The sequence below is a fragment of the Myxocyprinus asiaticus genome, chromosome 12 (genome assembly GCF_019703515.2).
Source record: "Myxocyprinus asiaticus isolate MX2 ecotype Aquarium Trade chromosome 12, UBuf_Myxa_2, whole genome shotgun sequence".
NCBI classification, from domain to species: Eukaryota; Metazoa; Chordata; class Actinopteri; order Cypriniformes; family Catostomidae; genus Myxocyprinus; species Myxocyprinus asiaticus.
Genome location: NC_059355.1, coordinates 1,223,379 through 1,249,000, shown reverse-complemented (window position 1 = coordinate 1,249,000; position 25,622 = coordinate 1,223,379). Strand labels below are relative to the sequence as shown.

The 25,622-nt window shown below is 39.5% G+C and overlaps 1 protein-coding gene across 4 annotated transcripts in view; it reads right to left on the bottom strand.

Annotated features, from left to right (window-relative positions):
- The window catches only part of LOC127449219 (arf-GAP with GTPase, ANK repeat and PH domain-containing protein 1), a 251,379-nt gene that overhangs the window by 120,439 nt on the left and 105,318 nt on the right, over positions 1-25,622 (bottom strand). For 2 of the 4 annotated variants that reach the window (XM_051712502.1, XM_051712500.1), the window contains exons 2-5: positions 14,416-14,474; positions 13,948-14,035; positions 6,962-6,976; positions 1,657-1,742 (exon numbers count right to left, since the gene is read on the bottom strand). In XM_051712502.1, the coding sequence (XP_051568462.1) occupies positions 1,657-1,742; positions 6,962-6,976; positions 13,948-14,035; positions 14,416-14,474 (248 nt within the window). The remainder of the gene's footprint in view (positions 1-1,656; positions 1,743-6,961; positions 6,977-13,947; positions 14,036-14,415; positions 14,475-25,622) is intronic. The other 2 variants (XM_051712503.1, XM_051712501.1) reach the window with 1 other exon arrangement.

The following is a 25,622-nucleotide window of genomic DNA, read 5'->3' as shown; positions in this document are numbered from 1 at the left end:
AATGTTAAGCACTTTGGATAAAAGCATTGGCTAACTATCACCCCTGGAGTTGCGAGTTTGAATCCAGGGCGTGCTGAGTGACTCCAGACAGATCTCCTAAGCAACCAAATTGGCCTGGTTGCTAGGGAGGGTAGAGTCACATGGGGTAACCTCCTTGTGGTCGTGATTAGTGGTTCTCACTCTCAACGGGGCGTGTGGTAAGTTGTGTGTGGATCGTGGAGAGTAGCATGAGCCTCCACATGCTGCGAGTCTCCGCGGTGTCATGCACAACGGGTCACGTGATAAGATGCACGGATTGACGGTCTCAGAAGCGGAGGCAACTGAGACTTGAGATGAGTAACCGTACCACCATGAGGACCTACTAAGTAGTGGGAATTGGGCATTCCAAACTGGGATAAAAAAAAAAAATTGATTGACAACTGTCTATACTTAAATATAAACGTGAACATGGTATTTAACATATATTTAATTACATAACAAATAGAAACTGAAAACAATCAATTTATTTAAAATAATACCCGTGTTAAATGCATTAAATCCCACAGGAAACACATATGGGTTAAATGGGACCCACATATGCATTCTAGAGGTAGTGGTGCAAATTCTCTAATAATTAAAAACATATTCAACTCAATGTTCACATGATAGAAGACACTTTAATTGAGGAACACCTGGAGTGGTAGATCAAAAGACCACTTCATGTAAAATAAAAAATATGTTCAAAAAAGTAGATGATGGGACATTTTTGACTAATATGCCTGTTCTAGGGTTAAAATGAATTTGATTCAGACTAATTCGCTAATGAATCATTTAGTCCAGGCGTTGTGAAACTGAGGGCCACAAGGGGGTGCTAGGGGTTCGTGGAAATAATTCAGAGCGATAACATTCAAAATTCAGTGTAAAATGTATATATTTGAATATGTTTCTCTTCAGTTTTGTACATCTAGCATTACTCTTTAAGTGGGTAAAAAAAAGTGAATATTGCAGTTACTCATCATTTCTTTTGGCTTTAGTAAAATGATAATATTCTGCGTGAAAATCTATTGCTGTCCTGAAATTTTAGGAGAGGGTCCCTCAGAAGGGGATCATTATATCTGGGAGTCCTAGGCATTAAAACGTTTGAAAACCCCTGATTTGGACCCCTTATTTTTTTTTTTAAAGAACTGACTCAAGAACAATTAAATCACAAATCAGACCTTCATATTGGCTTATGGTAAGCAAGTTTTATTGTACACACTCTCTATAATATCTAGCCAATGCTTTTCAGATTTTATTTAAGAGCAGAGCACAACTAGAAAATATATTCAGAAAATAAATACATTTAATTAATTTCTGTAACATTTTCAGGCCTGGAATCCAATTTTTGAAGTCCCTGATATTTCCAGATTTTTAATGACTGTAGGAGCCCTGTTCTAAGAACATATCTTGTTTTAATTATTGTTTTATTTAATGAGAAAGAGGCTTCATGGGACATCCTGTTTGCATTTGATGATTAACGTTGGGGAATCAGTTTGTCTAAATAAGCGTTATCAACCCTGTATGAATCAGATTACATCACTGTATCCACCCACCTCCTCTGTAACACAAAACTAATAAAATTCCGAATCCCAGTTCATCCTTTGGAATGAAAACACACTGCACGTGTGTAATACCGACCTGAGCCTCCGGAGGTCCCCCTTCATCCCTGATCAGGAGGAGGTAACTCTGTCCATCCACCACAATCTCCTTTTTAAAGCGTCCTCCTGTCCCACAAAAGAAGTCAATCAGTTTAAAGATCCAGGTGAGGCTAATACATTCACTACGTCTACAATGAGATGATTGGTGGACTGCTGATTGACACTGAAAGAGAGAGTTATTTTATTATCTTCATCTTTTAGGCAAATCATTTGTTCTACCAATTAAGAACCAGCAAATGTTGTGACAATCTAACTAATCGAATGTAGGGTTGGGTTTCCCTTTTCAGCTCAACTGATTCATTCAGACAGCATTTGTACCATCATCCAACAGTACAGCACCTTGGTGACCTCTAACGATGTAATTGCCGCTGTGAACGCCCCTTACAATTTTCTCTCCAGGTGTTCAGATGCCCGTTAGAATTGCAGACATCTTTGAAAAGATATAAAGTATTTTCATGACTTTCAGTGCCATCAACGGTTCTTGAATGTGCATCCTTATAACTAATGAAGAGTAAAATAAATAAATAGTGGCAGCGCCACTGAATCTACAGCATGAAACATACAGTTATGATCAGACTCTTTTTAGTGAATCAAAAACACTTATGAATCAGTCGAAACTGTTAATCTGACTCACTTAAATGAATCAACTCAATCGATTCAATCTTAAATGCATCACTCAATCGACAGCATGTGTCATAATGTTGATTACTACAAAAATGTATTTCAACTCGTCAACTCGTTTTTTCTTTAAAAAAGCACAAATGTGTGTTCCAGTGAGACACTTACAATGGAAGTCAATGGGGTCAATCTGTAAACATTAAAATACTCACTGTTTCAAAAGTATAGACACAAGACATAAACAATATGTGTGTTAACATGATTTTACTGTCATAAAATCACTTACTAACCACATCTGTGGAAAGTTAGACAATTTTACAACTTCATTACCATGATGATATAATGTCAACAAACCCTAAAACGACTGTAAAAATGATTTAAACAACTTTACAGCTCAAATAAGTGTCTCACTGAAACACTGATTTGTGCTTTTTTTAAAGAAAAGGAGGGATGAGTCGAAATTAATTTTTGTGGTAATAAATATTATGTCACAAATGCTGCTGATTGAGCTTAACTTGTGTTGAACACGGAATATTCCATTAATGAACCACAAGTCATTAACTTTGTCATGTCCAGTCGTTCAAATGAAAACATGTAGTAAAAGATGCACATCATGAGTTGTTGAAACAAGAGGAATTTTATATATATAAAAAATAATAATCCATGAATGAATGAATGAATGCGGTGTTTCCCAACCACTGTGCTGTGGCACACTAGTGTGCCGTGAAAAATTATCAAATTCCACTAAATAAAAAATAATATTTTTCCGGGATATAAGTCGCAGATTTTCTCATCATCTGAAAGGTCCTGTGACTTATAGTATGAAGCGATTTATATACATAATTTATACATAACTGATGTCGGCTGGTCAAACATGCACCAAAACAGATGAAATTATTTTAAATATTTAGTCCATCATAATATTATTGTTCTAACAAACTCTAGTCCGCTGTCAAACGCAACTCCTCACATGCCCATAAATTTATGCTTCATCATCACACTCGTACTAAAAACATTCAGTCAGTGAACCGGATAATTAATACAATATAAAGAGGGTTGCAAATATCAGAAATATCCACAGTCGTTAACTTTAACGAATGAATAGAATACAACAGGCACATTATTTTACTCACAGACTAAAAGCTGTTTATTTGTGCAGTTACAGACGCTGTAATCTTCACGGACCGTGTTTGACATCTGACCCGGAGAATGGAGGCCGGGCATCTGCTCCCGGGTCCTGCCGGATCCAACCTCTGTCAGTGTGACTTATACGGAGATGCAGACTTAAATGTGTGTTTTTTTTCCTCAACAATGCAATTTTGACCCGGTGCGACTTATAGTCAGGTGTGACTTCATTTCCGGAAAATACAGTAAATAAATACTTATTTACTGTATTATAAGTTCTTGAAAAGGAAAACTATTGACGATGGTTCTGTGGGATACTGGTGTGCCGTGGGATTTTTTAATCATAAAAAGTGTGCCGTGGCAGAAAAAAGGTTTGGAAACACTGAATTAATGAATCAAATCAATTAAATAAAAGAGTAAGGGCCAATTTTTAAATTGCAATTATGCCACGTCTATGCTGCACTAAAAAGTCAGTGAAAACACATCTTTTGCCAGAACTGTATAACATTCATTTCTGATTTTTATTTATTTATTTATTTATTTTTAAATCTGTTCTGAAATCAAAAATGTCCTTTGACAACAGACAGCTGAAGGCGGTAAATGCGATAAAAACTGCATTTCTTAAGTCCGAGTATTTCTACTTCGATAGTACTGAATGAATCATTAAATCGTTAAGAAAATTAGAATCAGAATTGTTAAAGTTGTTAAAATTCCCATTTCTGATAATCCCTCCTGTAACAGCTTTTCAAAAATCCCGTCTGACAATGTTTGGGGGGCCTGGGTAGCTCAGCGAGTATTGACGCTGACTATCACTCCTGGAGTCGCGAGTTTGAATCCAGGGCGTGCTGAGTGACTCCAGTCAGGTCTCCTAAGCAACCAAATTGGCCCGGTTGCTAGGGAGGGTAGACTCACATGGGGTAACCTCCTTGTGGTCGCCATAATGTGGTTCGCTTTCGGTGGGGTGCGTGGTGAGTTGTGCGTGGATGCCGTGGAGAATAGCGTGAAGCCACCACACGCTCTATATCTCCGCGGTAACGCGCTCAACAAGCGACGTGATAAGATGCGCGGATTGACGTTCTCAGACGCGGAGGCAACTGAGATTCGTCCTCCGCCACCCGGATTGAGGTGAGTCACTATGCCACCATGAGGACTTAAGAGCACATTGGGAATTGGGCATTCAAATTGGGGAGAAAAGGGAGGAAATCACAAAAAAAATAAAATAAATAAATACAAAAAAAAATCCCATTTGACGATAGCTGGAGTTGTAAAGGTCAAAATGTCTTAAATAAACATATAACCTATGCTCCTTTTGAGGTAAGAGAGTGGTGCTCAGAGATCAGAGGACAGTGTTGACAGAGAGCAAAAGATGTGGCTTCCCTCGGGGGAAGGCGAGGGCGAGTGTTTGTTTGTCGGATCGTAAGAAGATCTGTAGGATTCCTGGAGTTATTAGAAGGTCTTAACCTGATCGCAGCTCTACACTTCTAATTATACTGCTTACGAATGACCTAGAAGAGCCTCACTCTCACTTTCACAGCCTGGTCATTCACCCTTCACCTCTGACCTTCAAGCTGTTTATTCCCATGATGACTAGCAAAGAGGATCAACCACACAGAAAAGGATTACGGGAAAACTGCTCTTGCGGTAGAGAAAACTGGATTTTAATACAGCATCTGTGGCTTTAATCACAGCACCACTAGCACTATCATAGTTATTACTTTAACGCTTCTTACTGAGAGCTGAAAGATGTTACGGTGGTTTAAAGTGCCTCTGCTGAGACTTATATGAGTTGACGACATATGATGAAACACAATAGCTCTGTTCCAAACTTTAGTGAGCTGCCTCCGGCATCATAGGCAATGCCGATGGGAAGGCTGTTCCAAAAGATAGGCAACTTAATAATGCATCCTTCTAAGAAGTATTCCATGGCTGCATCCAATTATGCATACTACCTGCCAAAAGCAGTATATCAATGGAGTAATGCGGGTGTGCTCATTACGCTGACTGATCGATCGCAAGACAACCACTGGTCGATCTCATTAACAGGTCAAACGGTAAAGGGAATAGAGAGAGAAACTCCTCAAATAATGAAATTCCCTCACATCAAGAGGCAGCTCACTAGGTTTTGTCTGTCTGGATAAATCGACTGTTTCAGCTTTTTTCTTTCTGCTGCCAATCCAAATGTGTGGCATCAGTGTGGATGCCAAAGTTCAAGCTCTTTTCAAAAGTTGTAGAAACTTGCCTGGGTTGGCTGAAAAAGGAGAGAGAAAATAACCCCCCCGCCCCCCCCAAATGACGAGACTGAATGGCTGGGTTTGGGCTAGCCCAGCCGTAGTGTGTGGGCAAGCGGTTCGGGTATAGCGGTTAGACTGGAGAGGACTGCTTTTCCATAATGACACGGTTTGCCTGTTTGTGCTATAAGGGAAGAGGAAGTGGACCAGCATCAGAAAAGCTAATGCTCATGATATAGCCTGGACCCAGATATTTAGAAACCGAGAGAGAGAAACCTAAGTGCACAGTTAGAGACAGATACACACCCTTTCGTTAATTACACTCTGGGCTGTTTCTCCATCGAGCGAACCTCAACTGAATATAACCATTTGATAGTTTAAAGCCTCTGACAGCAACAGAGCATGGCACATCATGAGAAACTCTAGATACAAATCAGGCATCGAACTCTCTAACCCCACCACAATGAGGTCCAGAAACAAACACTCTTTGATAAATGCAACAGTTGGAGTTCCAGTGGCACTGACAAGTATTTGGATAGACGTGACCTAGCTCCGCCTGGGCTGAGGCTGTAACGCTCAGTCTAGAGGTGTGATTGGTGATTCAGTGAGGCAATGAATGAAATGGAAGATGACCACAATAGCATCAAGAGAGGAGTGTACTGGAATCTCTGTACCGTGGCTTGATCTACTTAAAGTTCATCTGGACGAGTGAAGAGAAGTTTTGTGGAACAGATTCTACACGGTTTCAATGATTATAGATATTGCCTTTGAGCAAATCAATGCATCTAAACATAAAATGATAGAGCCTAGTTAATGGATTGTTGCTAAAGAAGCCACAGAGAGACCACAAGCCACAACTCTCTTGCACTTAAAGGAACAGTTCACCCAAAAATGAAAATTCTTCTTTCATTTCATTCCCATTCAACTTAAGCGCTGCATTCCAAGCATTCTTAATCCAAAGTACAGCTTTGTTTTAGGAACAAAACCAAAATTCAAGCCGATTTAATCCAATTTAATGAGAGAACCGCTGTAATGGATCATTATGTCAGTGAGTTGAACTGGATAACCGGACCGGTCTGATTTCGTTCACAACTTCAGATTACTTGGTAAACGGCGCACAAGTCGTGTGGATCTCTTTGATAGTGCTTTTATGTCACTATGAACTGTTGCTGTATGGAAAATACCTGCTAGAAGATACTTCAAAATATCTCATCCCCAGACAGTTTTCGTTTTTCAGTGAACTGTTCCTTTAAAGACAGAACTTCCCCAAGAAGAAACTGAGACGTGACAAGAAAAAAGAGAGCAAATAGTTACCTGCATCCACGTCAGCTTGTTAAAGAAGCGCCGAGGAAAGAGAGAATAAAACAAATCTCAAATCAAAATGCAGCTCAGCTCAACATGCACAGTCACAGTTAAAGAAATCCAACACAGTAAGACAATGAGAGATAAAGCAGGAGAAAGACAAACAGAGCAAGAGAGAAATAAGCATTGCTTTCATTCATTCACTGTAATGTTATCTAATGTCATGGCGCGTCTGTGCCTGTGGGTCACGTATATCTGTGTGAGGGAGAGAAAGTCAAACACATATCTGATTGCCCTGAAGACAGTCAGGTCAAGCTTAAATTATTAATATTAATATATTAACAAATTTAAAGACATCATTATAGAAGTATTACATTATTTTCATTCGCATATCAACTCAGTAGCCTATGCACAGTGTTGGTGAAGAAGGGGTCCCGTTCGTCCCGTTAGATGGAGGAATAAGATCATCATTAGACTATATTTGACCTCATCTGTCAAAGCACTTTGGAAATGAATGACCGTAAATTAAAAACCATTGTGATCGGCGTTTGTGCGTGTCCTTCATGAAAAGTTGAAATCCCCCAACAGCAGCTGCGGGGCAATAGGGTCTTATAAGAGTCGACCAGTGATCTGTGAAATATCATAAATTAGGATGTTTTTCCTGATCCAATGTTTCTGATGGAAATCAGAAAAGAGCCCAAATCTCCTGTTATCCGTCGGAAACAGCACATTTTGGGCATTTTCAGCTCAATTAGAGAGAAGCGCCATTTCTGCCATGCCAAAAGAACCTAGTAGAGCCGCTGCCGAGCATTTAAACAGTAAATTCATCTATTCACACTGGGTGCGAGAGCAGTGCAGAAAGATCGTCCCAGATGAGAAAATGAGAAGAAAGTTTTGGCGCCGAGCCTATTTTTGCTGCACATAGAGCGCTGAACTCAGCAGAAAATGAAGCCAAAATGCAGTACAAACCTATTTAACCACTTAATTGCAACATAGCCTTTTATGAAGCAACCTGAAATACTGGTGCATACTACTCGCCCATTGTTTAAAACAACATTTCTGTTGGGTTTAATGCAAGTTCCACATGCAGTGTACACAAACACACTTTCCATTCATTAAAACAGAATGAAATTAAACCATTTGGGCACTTTATAGCTAGACTTATTATTGACCATTTGCATGCAGTGTGATCCCTCTCCTCTTGTAAATCAGATTTCACGACGATTACGTTTGTGATAATTCTCAATGGCTAACACCTGTTAATCATTTTACAGTATAATTCATGGCATTATTAAAGAAAATATTCAACACAGTTACCCAGAGATCACTTTACTCTCACGCAGTAAAAGCGCAGCCAGTGTGAAAGCTCATCACGAGATTGCTGCTGTAGTCACGCCGCAGTTTTGCGTACACGCTGCTTTGCCGTGCGGTGTGAAATATGTGTAAGAAACTTGCGCAATCGGAATCGGGTGAACACGAAACAAGCCTAATTATTCAGGGCTTCTGTTAAGGCCAATTACTGTGCAGTGTTGCCATGTCCTATTATTATAAGTGACTTTGGGCTTGTTTTTTCATGAAGTCGCTTATAAAAATAGGAAGTCACGGGTTGCGGTTTTTTGGGCTTGTTTCCAGAGTAGTCACGTTATTGGGCTTGCTGAAGCTTGGTCTCGCAGAGCACAATAAACTGTGATCCACAACCAATTGCAGCTGCCAAACAGCCCCATCTACTGTTCGAGCCGCGCTCTACATCAGTGGGGTCAAACACACGGTCAGTGGAACAGTCATTTGACCCACGCACTGGCGGAATTCTGCACACGCGGTCTCGCGAATACACGCGTATACGCGCTTTTCCTCTGAAACTGGATCGGTGAGTGACAGGGCAGCCCAGTTCATTTCCTCAATCACGGCAATAATGACAAAATAGACATATACAAGGAAAACATTAGAGGTAAAAGTTAATTTCTACATTGTTTCAGGATAATTAGATGTGATGCATTTATAGAGATTTATATTTGACCGCAATTGGCAGAGAAGCAGGCCTGTAATTTAACTTATTTGTGCAGTTTATTTTTATTCAAGCCTTAGTTTGTGATCACATTCGGTTTCAGCTGGTATATAAAATATATATATATATATAAATTGGGATTGCTTATTTTCACTTGTTTTGGTGAGTCAAGTCGCTTATTTTGGGCTTGTTTTTCCTGACCAGGTCGCTTGTTTCTCTTTTAGGATCTGGCAACACTGCTTAGCTGTTAGGGCAACCCATCGACTCGTCATTTTTGGGGGTTTTTCCAAAATTGTCAAAACCTAGTGAGCTGCCTACTTAAATAGCATGTTTGGGCATCATGGGCGCATTTAAACATTATAGGTGACAACTCAATAAGTTTGAGACAGACGTAGATTTGTAGGAATTATTATCTCGAGGGTTGTTTAAATAGCTGTAATGCTGTGAAAACAACTACAATCAGTCAGACTTGTTTGAGGAAGGAAACCTTTCCCACATTAAAATTCCACATTTGTGATATTTTACGCTGATAAAAGTGGCTTTTCACGCCAAAAGGGCTGGTCCGTATAATCACACTAAACTGCCATTTCCAGCAGGGCTGCATTCCTAAAATCAAACATGATTTTGGCAGAGATATTTGCCCATATGAGCTGCTGGGTTGTGAAATGGTAAAGGAGGTCTGCGTCGAGACCACAAGGCCCGCAGTGATTTTTTTTTCTTCTTGCATAAACACACATAGAGACACATTTGCCCTTGTGATAATATTGCTTAATGAGCTCTGAGAATGTGTCTATTCATGTAGTATGTGATAAAAGGGGGAAGGGTGAAAAACCCAAGCGGCAAACTGCTTTCATTGCAGTGGGCTCCGTAAAATTCTAGTCCACCTCTACTTAGTGGTTTTGAGGTTTGGGGTTACTCTACCAGAGCTAGGAAATGCTATTTTTAAAACCCAGAATGGTGAACCATCAAAAAACACAAGAGGAAAATATTTTAATGGCATTTTTTTTTTTTTTTTTTACATTCTGGAATGTACATTTTCCAATGAAATCTAAACTTCATTGCTGAAATGTGTTAAATTGAGAGTTAAGCGGCGCTTCTCCATTAGACGAGGTGTTGGCGTCCAACATGAGGGATGTAAATGTGTCGCTTTAGCTCAGCAAGGCACACAGTTCAACGTTCTCTGATGTCGCACTATGTTTCCTTTGGCACTCTGTGATATAATCCACTGCGGCAAACAGGCAATTGAAATTTTGGTTGTTGTTTTTTTTCTTTCGGGGCGATTTCCCCAGCTGACCGCTAGTATGCAGTGGCTTGAGTTTTATAGGGTGAGGAGCAAAAGAGAAGATGTGAGATGATTAGTGTCCGTCAGTCTGCTAACTGCCCTCTCTGGTGACCCCCAGGCTTTAGTTAAGCCCACTTTGACTTAAAGGGACAGTTCACCCAAAAATGAAAATTCTCTCATTATTTACTCACCCTCATGATATCCGACATGTGTTTGACTTTCTTTCTTCAGCAGAACACACTTGAAGAAAAATAGTGAAATATCTCTGCTCAGAAGGTCCTTAAAATGCAAGTGGATGGTGATCAGACTTGTGAAGCTCCAAAAATCACAGACAGTTTATAAACATCATCCATACGACTCCAGCGGTTAAATTAATGTCTTCTAAAGTGACACGATCACTTTTGGTGTGAAAAAGATCAATATTTAAGTACTTTTTAACTATAATCCAACGCTTCCGGTACGCTTCACGAGAAGGTGGAGTTCACGTGCTTATGCACATGGGATTATGTCACGCGCGCATACTGCTGCTGACCGGAAGGACGATTTAGAGTTAAAAAGTACTTAAATACTGATATTTTTTGCACCAAAAGTGATCGTGTCACTTTAGAAGACATTAATTTAACCGCTGGAGTCGTATGGATGACATTTATGCTGACTGTCTGTGATTTTTGGAGCTTCTAAAGTCTGATCACCATCCACTTGCATTATAAGGACCTACTGAGCTGAGATATTTTTCTATTTTTCTTCAAGTGTGTTCTGCTGAAGAAAGAAAGTCAAACACATGTGGGATATCATGAGGGTGAGTAAATAATGAGAGAATTTTCATTTTTTTGGGTGAACTGTCCCTTTAAGTCAGTTCGAACTTCTTAGAACCACAAACTTTTTAGAAAAGCCCTGATTTTTTAAATTAATTCCTAAACTTTACAAACCCTCATCTTTGAGCGAGTCATTTGAAAGGCCAGTTAAACATTGCCACATAATAACAGTCATAAAGGGCATGAAATATTTACACGGGGAGCTTTTGAAATCAGATCTTAGTTCAGGGAGGAAAGCATATTGTAGTGGTCTGGCGGAGTGCCTTGAATGTTCTCAATTATACATGGAGAGTATGGCAGAGTCCTCCGGTGCAACTGTAACATACTAACCTACTAACAGCAGGTGTGCAGAGGAGAAGCGTATCTAAGCTATCTAGGCCTTAGCAGCACTGAAAACTAGGGATGGAGTTACATATTAGGTTAAATGGCATCTAAGAACAGAGGGACACACAAACTGTAAGCAACCTTTCAAGAACAAGTAGCATCCCAGTCAGTGATATAAACTGTTCAGAAAATAAAATTGCTTGTGTCCAAAATATAGCTGGTATGAAAGTTAAGAGAACAAAAATGTTGTGATCGGCTTTACAGTAATGCTCCAGGTTCAGCTCAATCAACAGCATTCATGGCATAATGTTGATAACTACAAAATTGATTCGTCCCTTTAAAACCCGCTGTAGCTCGATTATAACTGTGCATGTAAACAAACTGAGTGTGCAGTTCAATGTTTGCATTCACTTCCATTGTGAGTGCCTTAGCGTAACCGCATTTATTATTTTATTTTTTTTAAAATAAAAAAACAAGGGACTAGGGGTGGGTGAAATGACTAAAATCTTATATAATGATATGAGTAATTTCATATCACGATAACGATATTTATCATGAAATTATTATTATAAAAAAAAGATATATATATATATATATATATATATATATATACACACACACACACTATATTGCCAAAAGTATTTGCTCACCCATCCAAATAATTGAATTCAGGTGTTCCAATCACTTCCATGGCCACAGGTGTATAAAATGAAGCATCTAGGCATGCAGACTGCTTCTACAAACATTTGTGAAAGAATGGGCCGCTCTCAGGAGCTCAGTGGATTCCAGCGTGGTACTGTGATAGGATGCCACCTGTGCAACAAGTCCAGTCGTGAAATTTCCTCGCTACTAAATATTCCACAGTCAACTGTCAGTGGTATTATAACAAAGTGGAAGCAATTGGGAATGACAGCAACTCAGCCACGAAGTGGTAGGCCACGTAAAATGACAGAGCGGGGTCAGCGGATGCTGAGGCACATAGTGCGCAGAGGTCGCCAACTTTCTGCAGAGTCGATCGCTACAGACCTCCAAAGTTCATGTGGCCTTCAGATTAGCTCAAGAACAGTGTGTAGAGAGCTTCATGGAATGGGTTTCCATGGCCGAGCAGCTGCATCCAAGCCATACATCACCAAGTGCAATGCAAAGCGTCGGATGCAGTGGTGTAAAGCACGCCGCCACTGGACTCCAGAGCAGTGGAGACGCGTTCTCTGGAGTGACGAATCACGCTTCTCCATCTGGCAATCTGATGGACAAGTCTGGGTTTGGCGGTTGCCAGTAGAACGGTACTTGTCTGACTGCATTGTGCCGACTGTGAAGTTTGGTGGAGGGGGGATTATGGTGTGGGGTTGTTTTTCAGGAGCTGGGCTTGGCCCCTTAGTTCCAGTGAAAGGAACTCTGAATGCTTCAGCATACCAAGAGATTTTGGACAATTCCATGCTCCCAACTTTGTGGGAACAGTTTGGAGATGGCCCCTTCCTGTTCCAACATGACTGCGCACCAGTGCACAAAGCAAGGTCCATAAAGACATAGATGAGCGAGTTTGGTGTGGAAGAACTTGACTGGCCTGCACAGAGTCCTGACCTCAACCCGATAGAGCACCTTTGGGATGAATTAGAGTGAAGACTGCGAGCCAGGCCTTCTCGTCCAACATCAGTGTCTGACCTCACAAATGCGCTTCTGGAAGAATGGTCAAAAATTCCCATAAACACACTCCTAAACCTTGTGGAAATCCTTCCCAGAAGAGTTGAAGCTGTTATAGCTGCAAAGGGTGGGCCGACGTCATATTAAACCCTATGGATTAATAATGGGATGTCACTCAAGTTCATATGCGTCTAAAGGCAGATGAGCGAATACTTTTGGCAATATAGTGTATATATTAAATAACCATACTGTACTGGCTATTTTTGGATAATCCATTCAGTGAATTAAATACTTCCTCTTATATAATTTTCTCTTTATTTGGAAGTTGACAATAGTCCAAGTAAAAAAAAAACAAACAAAAACAAAAATGTTTCATGCCACATTTCAGTCTGATATGTTGTTGACCAATATTATTATTATTATTATTATTATTATTATAAACTTTCCTAAAGAAACTCAAGATTTTCCCAAAGCAATGCAACAAAGAAAATAATGCATAAGTTAAAAAATATCCAATGAAAATAAACACAATAATAAATGCCTAAAATAAATGAAAATATGAAATAAATATAGACCAAAAAATATGACCGGATTAATGCAGAGCGCATATTTTGGCTTTCATAATGATTAAGTAGCACGCGTGACCTCATTCCGCACTCTCCTGTAAAAATCGAGAATCCTGCTGGACTCGCGCAAACTTGCACACTAGCAAAATCTCTATCTTTATCTCGTCACTATGATACATATCGTCACATCACCAAGCCCTAGGAGGGATGAATCGAAATAATTTTTATTGTAATTAACATACACCACAAATGCTATTGATTGCACTTAACTTGTATTGAATCTAGAACGTTCCTTCTAGAGGGTCTCCCTATTGCACAGGCCCATTTATAGTGACTGACAGTTGAGTTGATAGTAATCCACCTACCTTCAGGGCTTTCTTCCTGCACGTATGTCCCTGTCAGATACCGGTGCACTAGTGCAGACTTCCCACTGGCCAAGTTACCCACAATGCCCTGCAATGTGCACACATACAAATACACCAAATTATTAGGGTCCTCGCCCCTCATGATGTTTGGCTTGTAAATACACAGTGCCTGCTTAATATAAAATCGCCACTAAAATGAGCTTCTACCTGAACAAAATCTTAATAATCACGTTGCCATTCCAGGTGATAGTGAGTCTAAGCTTGGTTAACATGATTTTGCAACCCTTGAATTTCATTTCAAAGCTCTTCTCATGCTAAGTAGCAACACTACAGGAGTCTGAGACACCTGCAGAATTCAGTGTATCATCCGATTTTGAGAGGGCGTGACGTGCTTTTGCGGTGGTGAGAAGACGAGCATGCTGCACTAATATAAGCTCTTAAATAATGCAGATCAGTGACTGGACTCACCACTTTGAGTTCTGGTACTGAGCGGCTGAGCGTCCACTCCTGACTGTTGACAAAGGCATCTGTAACAGAGAAAGAGATATAACAGTCAGGCGAGACTGGAAAAGCTAATACAGAGAAACAGAAATAAAACTCATGGGGGGAGTTTAGTATTCTATTCAGTAGAAGAAAAGAGAGCTCATTAAAATTGACATTAAACTGCTATTTGAACATGTCCTGGCATTCAAACTTATTTCCTGAACAGTTCTAGATGAGTACTAGATTGTAGATGGCAAACAGCAGAGGAAAATGACAAAGCCAAAACGCAGACCTCCAGGATTGGCTCAAACAGGCCAGTAGTTCAGATATGCATTTCTTATCGTGAAGAACATTGGCAATATGCAGCTTTATTAATAAGAGAGAATAGATCTTGAATATAAGTATATTTTGTCTTTACTGCACTCGCAGAAGTATAACCAAGTGAAAAAATACACTTATACACAAAATACACTTAAATATAAGATACATTCTCTTAAAGCAAGTCTAAATATGATAACACATGATAACAATAGGATTTTTTCCCCTTTAATTCAGTGAATGTCATTTAGAGGTATTTTTAAAGATGATTTTGTCCTCTTTATTGTTAGTAAGCACATTTAATTCAACCTTTTAAGTCGGTGCACAAGCTGAATAATCATAATAATTATAATAATTTATAATTAATAATTATAATTTTCTTTATTTATCACACATTATACATTTGCACATATACAGTGAAATTCTTCTTTTTCACATATCCCAGCTAGGCTGGGGTCAGAGTGCAGGGTCAGCCATGATACAGCACCCCTGGAGCAGATAGGGTCAAGGGCCTTGCTCAAGGGCCCAACAGTGGCATTTTGGCGGTGCTGGGGCTTGAACCCCTGACCTTCTGATCAGTAACCCAGAGCCTTAACCGCTGAGCTACCACTGCCCCTAAAGTTTTCGCATATCCCAGCCAAGCTGGGGTCAGAGCGCAGGGTCAGCCATGATACGGCGCCCCTGGAGCAGATGGGGTCAAGGGCCTTGCTCAAGGGCCCAACGGTGGCATTGTGGCGGTGTTGGGGCTTGAACCCCTGACCATCTAGTCATTAACCCAGAGCCTTAACCGCCAAGCCACCACTGCTCTAATCGGTTTAGAGCTCATGATTAATCGTTGCAATAATTGCAGAATAGTCGAATAATCATTCAAATAATCGTTAGATTAATCGATTATTATTATTATTTATGTATTTATTTTTTTTCCTTTTTCACCCAATTTGGAATGCCCAATTCCCAGTGCGCTTTTTAAGTCCTCGTGGTCGCGTAGTGACTCGCCTCAATCCGGGTGGCGGAGGACGAATCTCAGTTGCCTCCACGTATGAGACCATCAATCCGCGCATCTTATCACGTGGCTTGTTGAGCGCGTTGCCACAGAGACATAGCGCGTGTGGAGGCTTCACGCCATCCACCGTGTCATCCGTGCTCAACTCAACACACACCCCACCGAGAATGAACCACATTATAGTGACCACGAGGAGGTTACCCCATGTGACTCTAGCCTCCCTAGCAACCGGGCCAATTTGGTTGCTTAGGAGACCTGACTGGAGTCACTCAGCATGCCCTGGGATTCGAACTAGCGAGATAGCGAACTCCAGGGGTGGTAGCCAACGTCTTTTACCACTGAGCTACCCAGGCCCCCCCGATTAATCGATTATTAATATAATAGTTAGTCGCAGCCCTACAATGTATAATTCATTATTCATTTTCAAGTAACTTATGTTATAATTTGCTATTAATACCTCGAAAAATTCACAGCTATAACCTCATGCGACCCTGCATCCACATGTGTGGCCATTGTATTTTGTCTTTGCGATACGCAACGCATAATTTGAATGACTTAAAATCGACTGAATACTGTTTACAACACTCTACACTGTCATTTAAGTGTTAAACTTCGTGTCACATGACAACAGCATGACATCGATTTCCGTGAAACGCTACTATGGGCGCAGCGCCAACAAAAGTGCTCTAGTAAGAAACCGCTTTAAGTTTTTTAACTGAATCCTGTTTCGTTGTAAAGAGTAGTGTCTCTAGTTTCATTTGATATGCCACTTTAAAAAAATCCATTCATTTTACGCACTTCAACACGCTGATAAACATGATGTAAAAATGGGACATTATTCCCTCAAAAGTTGAAAAAACATGTTAGTTATTTAGAATAATTTTCAGCTGTAACACATCTGTGGGTCATTTCACTTCATTTTAATATACATTTTGTTATATTTTATTTTGTTATCACTGTATAATACGGTTCTGTTCATTAACATTAATAAATGCATTCATATATATTTACTGTACATTATCACATTGAGAATAAATGTATTCATACAAAAGCTGACAAATGTTGCTTTCAGAGGCTTTATATGGAGTTAGGATGAAAATAAGATGCATTTCAAACTGTTCTGAGACCAGTGCAGACAGACAGCACACTGGAGGTTAAGTCATTCACTAAATATGTCAAATCCAAATCATTTGATACTGTAATTGCGATTAATTTAGATTAATTCAATTTACATTAAAATAGTTATTTTGGGTTGATCAACTGCATGTCATATCTTTTATGTAGGCTACACACCAAAAACAAGCCAATAACTATTTCTGAATTACTTTAGTTATTTTATCTGTAAATGAACACGGTGCCTAAATGGTCAACGTCCCATTGGCCCTCTTAGAAGCATGAAAAACGAAGCTGTTATTCACATTCTGAATATATTATTCACAGAGCAATGGATATGTCTGTGATTGGTTGCAACGCACAACCGCTACAAAAACACACGTTAAATAGAAAATTAAAATGACCATTTTGAGGCAAAATCACAAAACCTACATAGACTGCTTTAATTGACACTTTTAATAATTAGTTCATTGTGACAGCTGAAACCAATTTTGATTATTTATTATTTATTAACTGTGCAGAATTAAGTAGAATTCTCAAAACCACTTTTCAAAACATCACTGAAAACCAAATGTTTAAGACATAAAAACATGTACACTATCAACAAATGTAAGACCGTTGCATTAAAACAACATAAGAATTGGCCTGATGCAGTTTTCTCACAATGGTCCCGGGCCACCCATATCGTTAAGCACCGAAAACAAAAAAACATTGACTGAATATGCAATAAAATGACTTCATTAGAGCCCACATTGACTGCACTCCCCCTACAGTCAGCTGCACAACACACTTTACATTACAGCAGAACAACAGGGATGGGTATTGATTCAGATACCCGATTCAATTTGATTCCGATTCGATTCAATATCGATTCACATGGGTATATTTCAGTTATAATGTCCCTTTTCCTGACATATAAATGAAATTCTCTCCCGGCTAATGCTGTTAATTATACAGGGACCTTCTGACTAGGTACATTAGGAAAAAATTAATTTGACCAATTATATTTTATTACTTTTTCATCATTTTGGTCACATTTGAGCTTTTTAAAAATGAACAAATAAATGTATTCAATCAATGAATAAGATATTATATTTCATATATTATATTTTGTCCCATGTTTATTGTTTAATTGCATAATTTGCACTATTTTACATGTATTTACATTGATTTGTTGAACACGTGTTAAAACCGGTACTGTCTCTTTAAGAAAAATACTTCTGTAAACAGCACCTTTAAATGAGCGCATGTTAAGGAGAGAGGACTCGAACGGCTTTATCTCATCTGTGCGAAGCGTGATTAGAATTAAATGTTTATTGTTTGTTGTTTTTGATCAACAACTGACTGTAAAGAACAGAAAGGGTATTAAAAGAGACATTATTCAATGATAAATGGGTCGCGTGGATCTTGTCTTTGGACACGCATTACATGGAACAACTTTAAACTCTCAACGTGCAGTAAAAGCTTCACCACTAAACTACACAATTACTGATGAGTGAAATCTGAACATTTACCAGCCAGTTGCCACATACATTTACATCTTAGTCGCATAAGTGCGAAATTTGGTTGCAAATGCGAGTGATTTCTTCTCATTAAAGTGGAGGGTTGTGCATAGAGTAAAAGATTGATCTTGGGATTTAAGAATCAATATCGAGATCATTCAAACGAAGATCGCGATGCAACGGCAAAACAATATTTTTATCCACACCTACAGAACAATAATGGCTGCAGGTGCACTGTGGGCTCAAACTCTCTCATAGGACATCTAAGAGACCTGCAAATAAGCATGCAAATCCATGACTGTGTATAGAGAGAGATTCAGGCCATCAAAGGAAATGCTCACACCAACAATGCTAGACATGCCAGTTTGGTGTATTCAATCCTTAAGCTTTGTTTCTAAACCTTAGTGAGCTGCCAGTTAATGCAGCATCCTAACTGATCTGGAACATCATAATAAACTGATCTGGAACACTCTTTATAATCCGCAACTGTGTGTACCACACAAATAGTGCTCCTCAAGTGAGTCACACTTGATTGACTGAGTGTGACGTAGTGCTACCATACTGCAACATTAACAACGTAATAGTCGAGCAGATATAATCAGGGCAGATCTTTCTCTGAGCACTACGTATTTTCTTTCGTTTTTTTTTTTTACATTATTCAACTTGTTCAACTCATTTATCAAACAATAAACATGATGACAGATGCCCTTGCATTATTCCACCACAAGGTGGCACTCTCAGAACATAATGCTGATTCTAATATTTTATATAAAACACTTGGAATATTGAAATCTAAATCAGATGTTGTTTTAAAACATTAAGTGTTGTTCCAGAACCCCAGGGAGGAGAGGAAGAGAAAGAACTCAAATTAATAAAATACATACTTAAAAATAATAAAAATGGTTTTAAATCAGTAAGTTTCAAGTTGTAAACAGGGTGGCAGTAGAAATGTTTCAAATCGCATAGACATATGCTACTGTATACATCCCCCTGTCCCCTAAGGGTCCTATGGGAAACATAACATTTTATTCAGTTCAGTTCAGTTCAGTGCAACAGAGATTCAAGGCTTTTTGACATACAATTTCACCTACACTTGTCTTTTGATTTCCATGCTATTTGTATGTCTGACTTGTTGGGACCATGTTCTTTGATGGCCAATTTGTCTTGAATTTGCAATAGAAACGTCACGCTGTCTTACACGCGTTTATCGATAGCGCTCACCATGTTCGCAATCTGTCACAATGCTAGCGCGCACTAATGCTAAAAAGTTACTAAAGTTACCTTTGGTTTGGCTCTACGTTTATGGGCAGATTATTTTCTGCCCAATGCATCTCAATGAGTGCTCGTTGCAGTACCATATTTGACCACATATTTTTCAATTGCAAAAATGAGGGGCGCTGTAGGGTTCAGGAGGGCAGCAGATTCTCTGCCCCGCATGCCTTAGATCTTTATAAAATAAATGTTATGGAGGTTTCAGCTAAATTACGACTTAAAAATAGAATAAAAACGTATTCCAAGCCTGCTTTTAAATACATATGTCAGCATTTTGAACACATTACGGGTTAACAAATATATTAAATATTGGCAATTTTTAGTACAGATCTATGTTTTCAAATGGATGAATATTTAGGTGGGGCTCTGCCCTACCTGCCCATATAGATGCACTGTGCCTTTAGTCAAGTAAGCATGAAAATACATAGCACAAAGCCTCAAACACTGGTAAAATAATACATTTTTAAATATAACTTTTATGAAACTTTTATTTAGCATTGCTTTTCAACATTAAATAAAATAGAAAAAGTAGAGTAGGGGGCCTGGGTATCTCAGCAAGTATTGACGCTTACAATCACCCCTGGAGTCGCGAGTTTGAATCCAGGGCATGCTGAGTGACTCCAGCCAGGTCTCCTAAGCAACCAAATTGGCCCTGTTGCTAGGGAGGGTAGAGTCACATGGGGTAACCTCCTCGTGGTCGCTATGATGTCGTTCTCGCTCTCGGTGGGGCGCATGGCAAGTTGTGCGTGGATGCCGCGGAGAATAGCGTGAAGCCTCCACACGTGCTAACAAGCCACATGATAAGATGCGCGGAGTGACGGTCTCAGACGCGAAGGCAACTGAGATACGTCCTCCGCCACCCGGATTGAGGCGAGTCACTACGCCACCACGAGGACTTAGAGCGCATTGTGAATTGGGCATTCAATTTGGGGAGAAAAGGGGGGAAAAAAAATCATCAAACAAAAAAAGTAGAGTAAAGCAGAGCTGTCGATTTAACTTGTTAATTCAGTGTGATAAATTGTATAAAAAATGAATGCAATTAATCATGCCCCCTGACCCGTACTTAAATACCATAATGAGAGTATGAACGTTTCTTACCATTGGAGCAATTCAAGCTTGAAGTACATGTTACTTTGTGCTTTTACGAGACGCGTCAGCAGGGGGCAGTCTCACCAAACCAACAAACAAGCAGCGGAGCCACAGAATGAGAGTAATTTCTGACCACTGAATGAAGCACAACAGAATGCAGGAATTTGGAACATCCTTCGCATCGGAGGTCTGCATATGATGCCTTAAAATGCTGTCTAGGTAGGCAGCTCATTAGGTTTCGAAACAGGTCTCTAGTCTTCATCATTACAATTTCAGAGACAAAAGCAACAGGTGCAATGTTGGCATCATCTGCTCTCTGATGTTAGATAACGGCAGTCTGTAATTTCTCAAGAGATCCACAATAAACACATACAAAAACACTAACATATATACATAACCCTTGGGAATTGCCAATAGGGCCTTTTGACAGGCTAGCTGATGAAGTATAAAAGGAAACAACAGCTTTGAGGGTGAGGCTGCTTCATATATTCAGCTGCTTGACCCCCAGAGATCCACTGCGCCCAAGATCTGAAAGATGGATGTTGAATCATGGGGATGGTGTTAACACAATCTGGTGCCCATTCAAAGACCATATATAAAAGGACTGATCGTTCTGTAAATTAATGTTGCATCCACATGAACATCACATCATTTGGAGAGACTTACAGATGATCCATCACAACCAAAGCCTTTGTCATGTCTGTCTCACTTATTCAATTTAAGTAGACTTGCTGGTAGTGTTAACATGAAAGAAGACAATGCTATTGCATGACTTCAAAAGACATGCGGAAAATAGTGCAGAAGTTCCATGGAGAATTTTTTAGAATGCTTTTTGTGCTTTTAAAATTCTCTTATTTGGGCATTAAAATGTGATTGGAATTTGAAGTGCACAATAATCACGACAGACCTAGATGACACAAACTCAAACCACCCAGTCATTTTCCTTCTTCCTCATCACCACAGCTTCAGGACAGACAAAGCGGAGCCTGTCTCTCTTACTGAGATTCTCATGAGAATGCATGAGATCCATACATGTCTGGAGTTCAGTCACTGTAAAAGATATGGTCTAAACCAAGGGTCTTCAACAGGGGGTCCGCGACAGGATTTATATAGGCATAAAACGCAACACTCAATTTTATACAATACGTAACGGGGGTCCTGGCTCCGACTCTCTACCCACCAAGGGGTCCTTGGCCTGAAAATGGCTGAAGACCCCTGATCTAAACCATCTAATGAAGACTGCTCTGATAAGCACCCAGCTGTTTAAACCTTGCAAGTTGAATTTCAAGATTTGCAGTCATGAAAAATATCACGGCTCAGTTAAATGCACTCTAAAAAAGCAATTGAAGCCAATTTACAAACTTCCACTAGACTTTTTTTTTTTTTGTGGTAATCAATATTATGATACAAATGCTGTCAATTGAGCTTAACTTGTATTTAAACCAGAATACTCCTTTAAGGAAGCCCCGTATAATTAGGCTGCTGTCTGAGATTGGACCAATTTCTTAAGAAGCGTTTTTAAATGTTGGACTATCTTTAACACAGCATCTTAAAAACACAATGCTCATGGATGTTCAAAAGATGTTGTCTGACTGTGTACGGCTGTAGTGGCAGTGCTGTAAAGGGGATGAATTTGAAGATGCAACTTTTCCATGATGGATTTATCATGCAAACTAAAGCCTGAAACACAATATCCGCAAGTATGTGAACGCAGATGCTTCTAGTTACACAAGCTCGATTTTGTGCATTGTTGCATTCCGAATTTTTTCAGGCTGCAATTCAGAACTCAGTGCAAGTAGGCGATGCCGCAAGGTGCGGTATAACGAATTTTACTGTGAACTATCTGCTTCTACAGTGAGTAATTACTTTAAAGGCGACAGTTTGAAGAAAATTTTAAGTTAAAATCAATATGTTTATGGTAACTTATATAAATAATAACACATCTAGTTTTAGGTCACAATCTTTTAAAGATAACCCTTGGAGTACGGAGGTTTGTTTGCTACCCGACCGCAGGTTGGCAATGCGTTGGCAAAAAGCTCATGTTTATGAACGTGTTCAAAGAAACTCAGTTTTCAACTATTCAGTTGTTGGACGACTAGTTCCCTAATCTGTGTGTGCCATGTGGGAAGCTCATGTGTCTGTTTTTTAAATGCTCTTATTTTTTTATGTGCATATGTAGAGTGATAGTTTAATTTTACTCTATGTTGATTCTTTGCAGTCATAGTTTCCCATGACCTCCCTGGACCTTCCACCCCCTCCATGTGAGCTCAGCAATTACACAGAAACAGACCGAGTAGGGATTTCACTTCCACCACCCACTCACTGAGTGTAAGGGAGAAAAAGAAGAGATAAATGGAAAGAACAGAATGCTATAAAATCGAGAAGTCAATTTCCAATAATTCAGAATGACATTCAGGGATGACCATGCCAAATAATTGTAGTTGAGTATTCTAAAAAAGATTAACTGATTATTCGAAAATGTTAATTTGTTACAAATAAGTATGACACATACATGAGATGTATATTGTGTTTTACATCCCAAATCATAATATACAGTTGATGTCAGAAGTTTACATACACTTAAGTTGAAGTCATTTAAACTCATTTTTTAACTACTCTTATTATTAATAGCAAACTATAGTTTTGGCAAGTCGTTTAAGACATCTACTTTGTGCATGACACAAGTAATTTTTCCAACAATTATTTACAGACAGATTGTTTCACTTTTAATTGACTATATCACAATTCCAGTGGGTCAGAAGTTTACATACACTAAGTTAACTGTGCCTTTAAGCAGCTTAGAAAATTCCAGAAAATGATGTCAAGCCTTTAGACAGTTAGCCAATTAGCTTCTGATAGGAGGTGTACTGAATTGGAGGTGCACCTGTGGATGTATTTTAAGGCCTAACTTCAAACTCAGTGCCTCTTTGCCTGACATCATGGGAAAATCAAAAGAAATCAGCCTCCGAAAATATTTTTTGGACCTCCACAAGTCTGGTTCATCCTTGGGAGCAATTTCCAAACACCTGAAGGTATCACGGACCAGGAAGGAGACACATTCTGTCTCCTAGAGATGAACGTAGTTTGGTGCAAAAAGTACAAATCAATCCCAGAACAACAGCAAAGGACCTTGTGAAGATGCTGGAGGAAACAGGTAGACAAGTATCTATATCCACAGTAAAACGATATCAACATAACCTGAAAGGCTGCTCAGCAAGGAAGAAGCCACTGCTCCAAAACCACCATAAAAAAAGCCAGACTACAGTTTGCAAGTGCACATGGGGACAAAGATCTTACTTTTTGGAGAAATGTCCTCTGGTCTGATGAAACAAAAATGTAACTGTTTGGCCATAATGACCATCGTTATGTTTGGAGGAAAAAGGGTGAGGCTTGCAAGCCGAAGAACACCATCCCAACCATGAAGCATGGGGGTGGCAGCATCATGTTGTGGGGGTGCTTTGCTGCAGGAGGGACTGGTGCACTTCACGAAATAGATGGCATCATGAGGAAGGAAAATGATGTGGATATATTAAAGCAACATCACAAGATATCAGCCATGAAGTTAAAGCTCAGTCGCAAATGGGTCTTCCAAATGGACAATGACCCCAAGCATACCTCCAAAGTTGTGGCAAAATGGCTTAAGGACAACAAAGTCAAGGTATTGGAGTGGCCATCACAAAGCCCTGACCTCAGTCCGATAGAAAATTTGTGGGCAGAACTGAAAAAGCGTGTGCGAGCAAGGAGACCTACAAACCTGACTCAGTTACACCAGTTCTGTCTGGAGGAACGGGACAAAATTCCAGCAACTTATTGTGAGAAGCTTGTGGAAGTCTCCCCAAAACATCTGACCCAAGTTAAACAATTTAAAGACAATGCTCCCAAATACTAACAAAGTGTATGTAAACTTCTGACCCACTGGGTATGTGATGAAAGAAATAAAAGCTGAAATAAATCATTCTCTCTACTATTATTCTGACATTTCACATTCTTAAAATAAAGTAGTGATCCTAACTGACCTAAGACAGGGAATGTTTTCTACGATTAAATGTCAGGAATTGTGAAAAACTGAGTTTAAATGTATTTGGCTGATGTGTATGTAAACTTCTGACTTCAGCTGTATGTGCAATATGCACTGGGGTTTTTACATCCCACTTGAAAAAGCTCTGACAGAGTGTTTGACAAATAGGAAGAATGCATAATAGGGCTGAACGATATGCAAGTAATATGTTAACGATTTATTTTTATAAATAAATATTGCGATAATTGTTGACAACTTCAACCCCCCTGCCCTCACTGCAGAGGGTGTACTATTTTTGCTTTATAGATCTTAATCCAGAGTTATTTCTAAATTCAAATTGCATTTCAAACTAAATTAAAAAGCAATTAAAATAACGAAGTGGTCAAAAGAAATGTCATAGATGCTCAAGATGGCGCAGAGTATGGCTGCTGCGTTGCGAGCTTCGATGTCGACCATTCTGGCTACCGAGGGAATTCACAGCGGTCATTATCACTGCTGTGTAAATCCCGCCACAAGCCGACACAGACCGGGCACTCAAGGAACTGTATGGGATTATAAGCAAGCAGGAAACCGCGCACCCTGAGGCCACGTTCATTGTGACCGGGAACAGAGAGCAAATCAGACACGTGCATCGACAGCTTTTCTGTAGTCTGTTCTTCAAAATATAATAAAGTGTGTTTCTTCAAGCGCGTCACCCACCACAGTGGTGGATAGGTGAGCAACATTTTTGTGTAATCTGTTATCAGTACCAGATTGCTTCTCATAAGTTATCTACCCAACACTGTACACTTGGCTTTAGACTGTCCATGAACGGTTGAGGGAGTGCTGTCTAAGGTTGAGACTGGGTTGCATGTGTGTGATTGAGTCTGAAACTGTA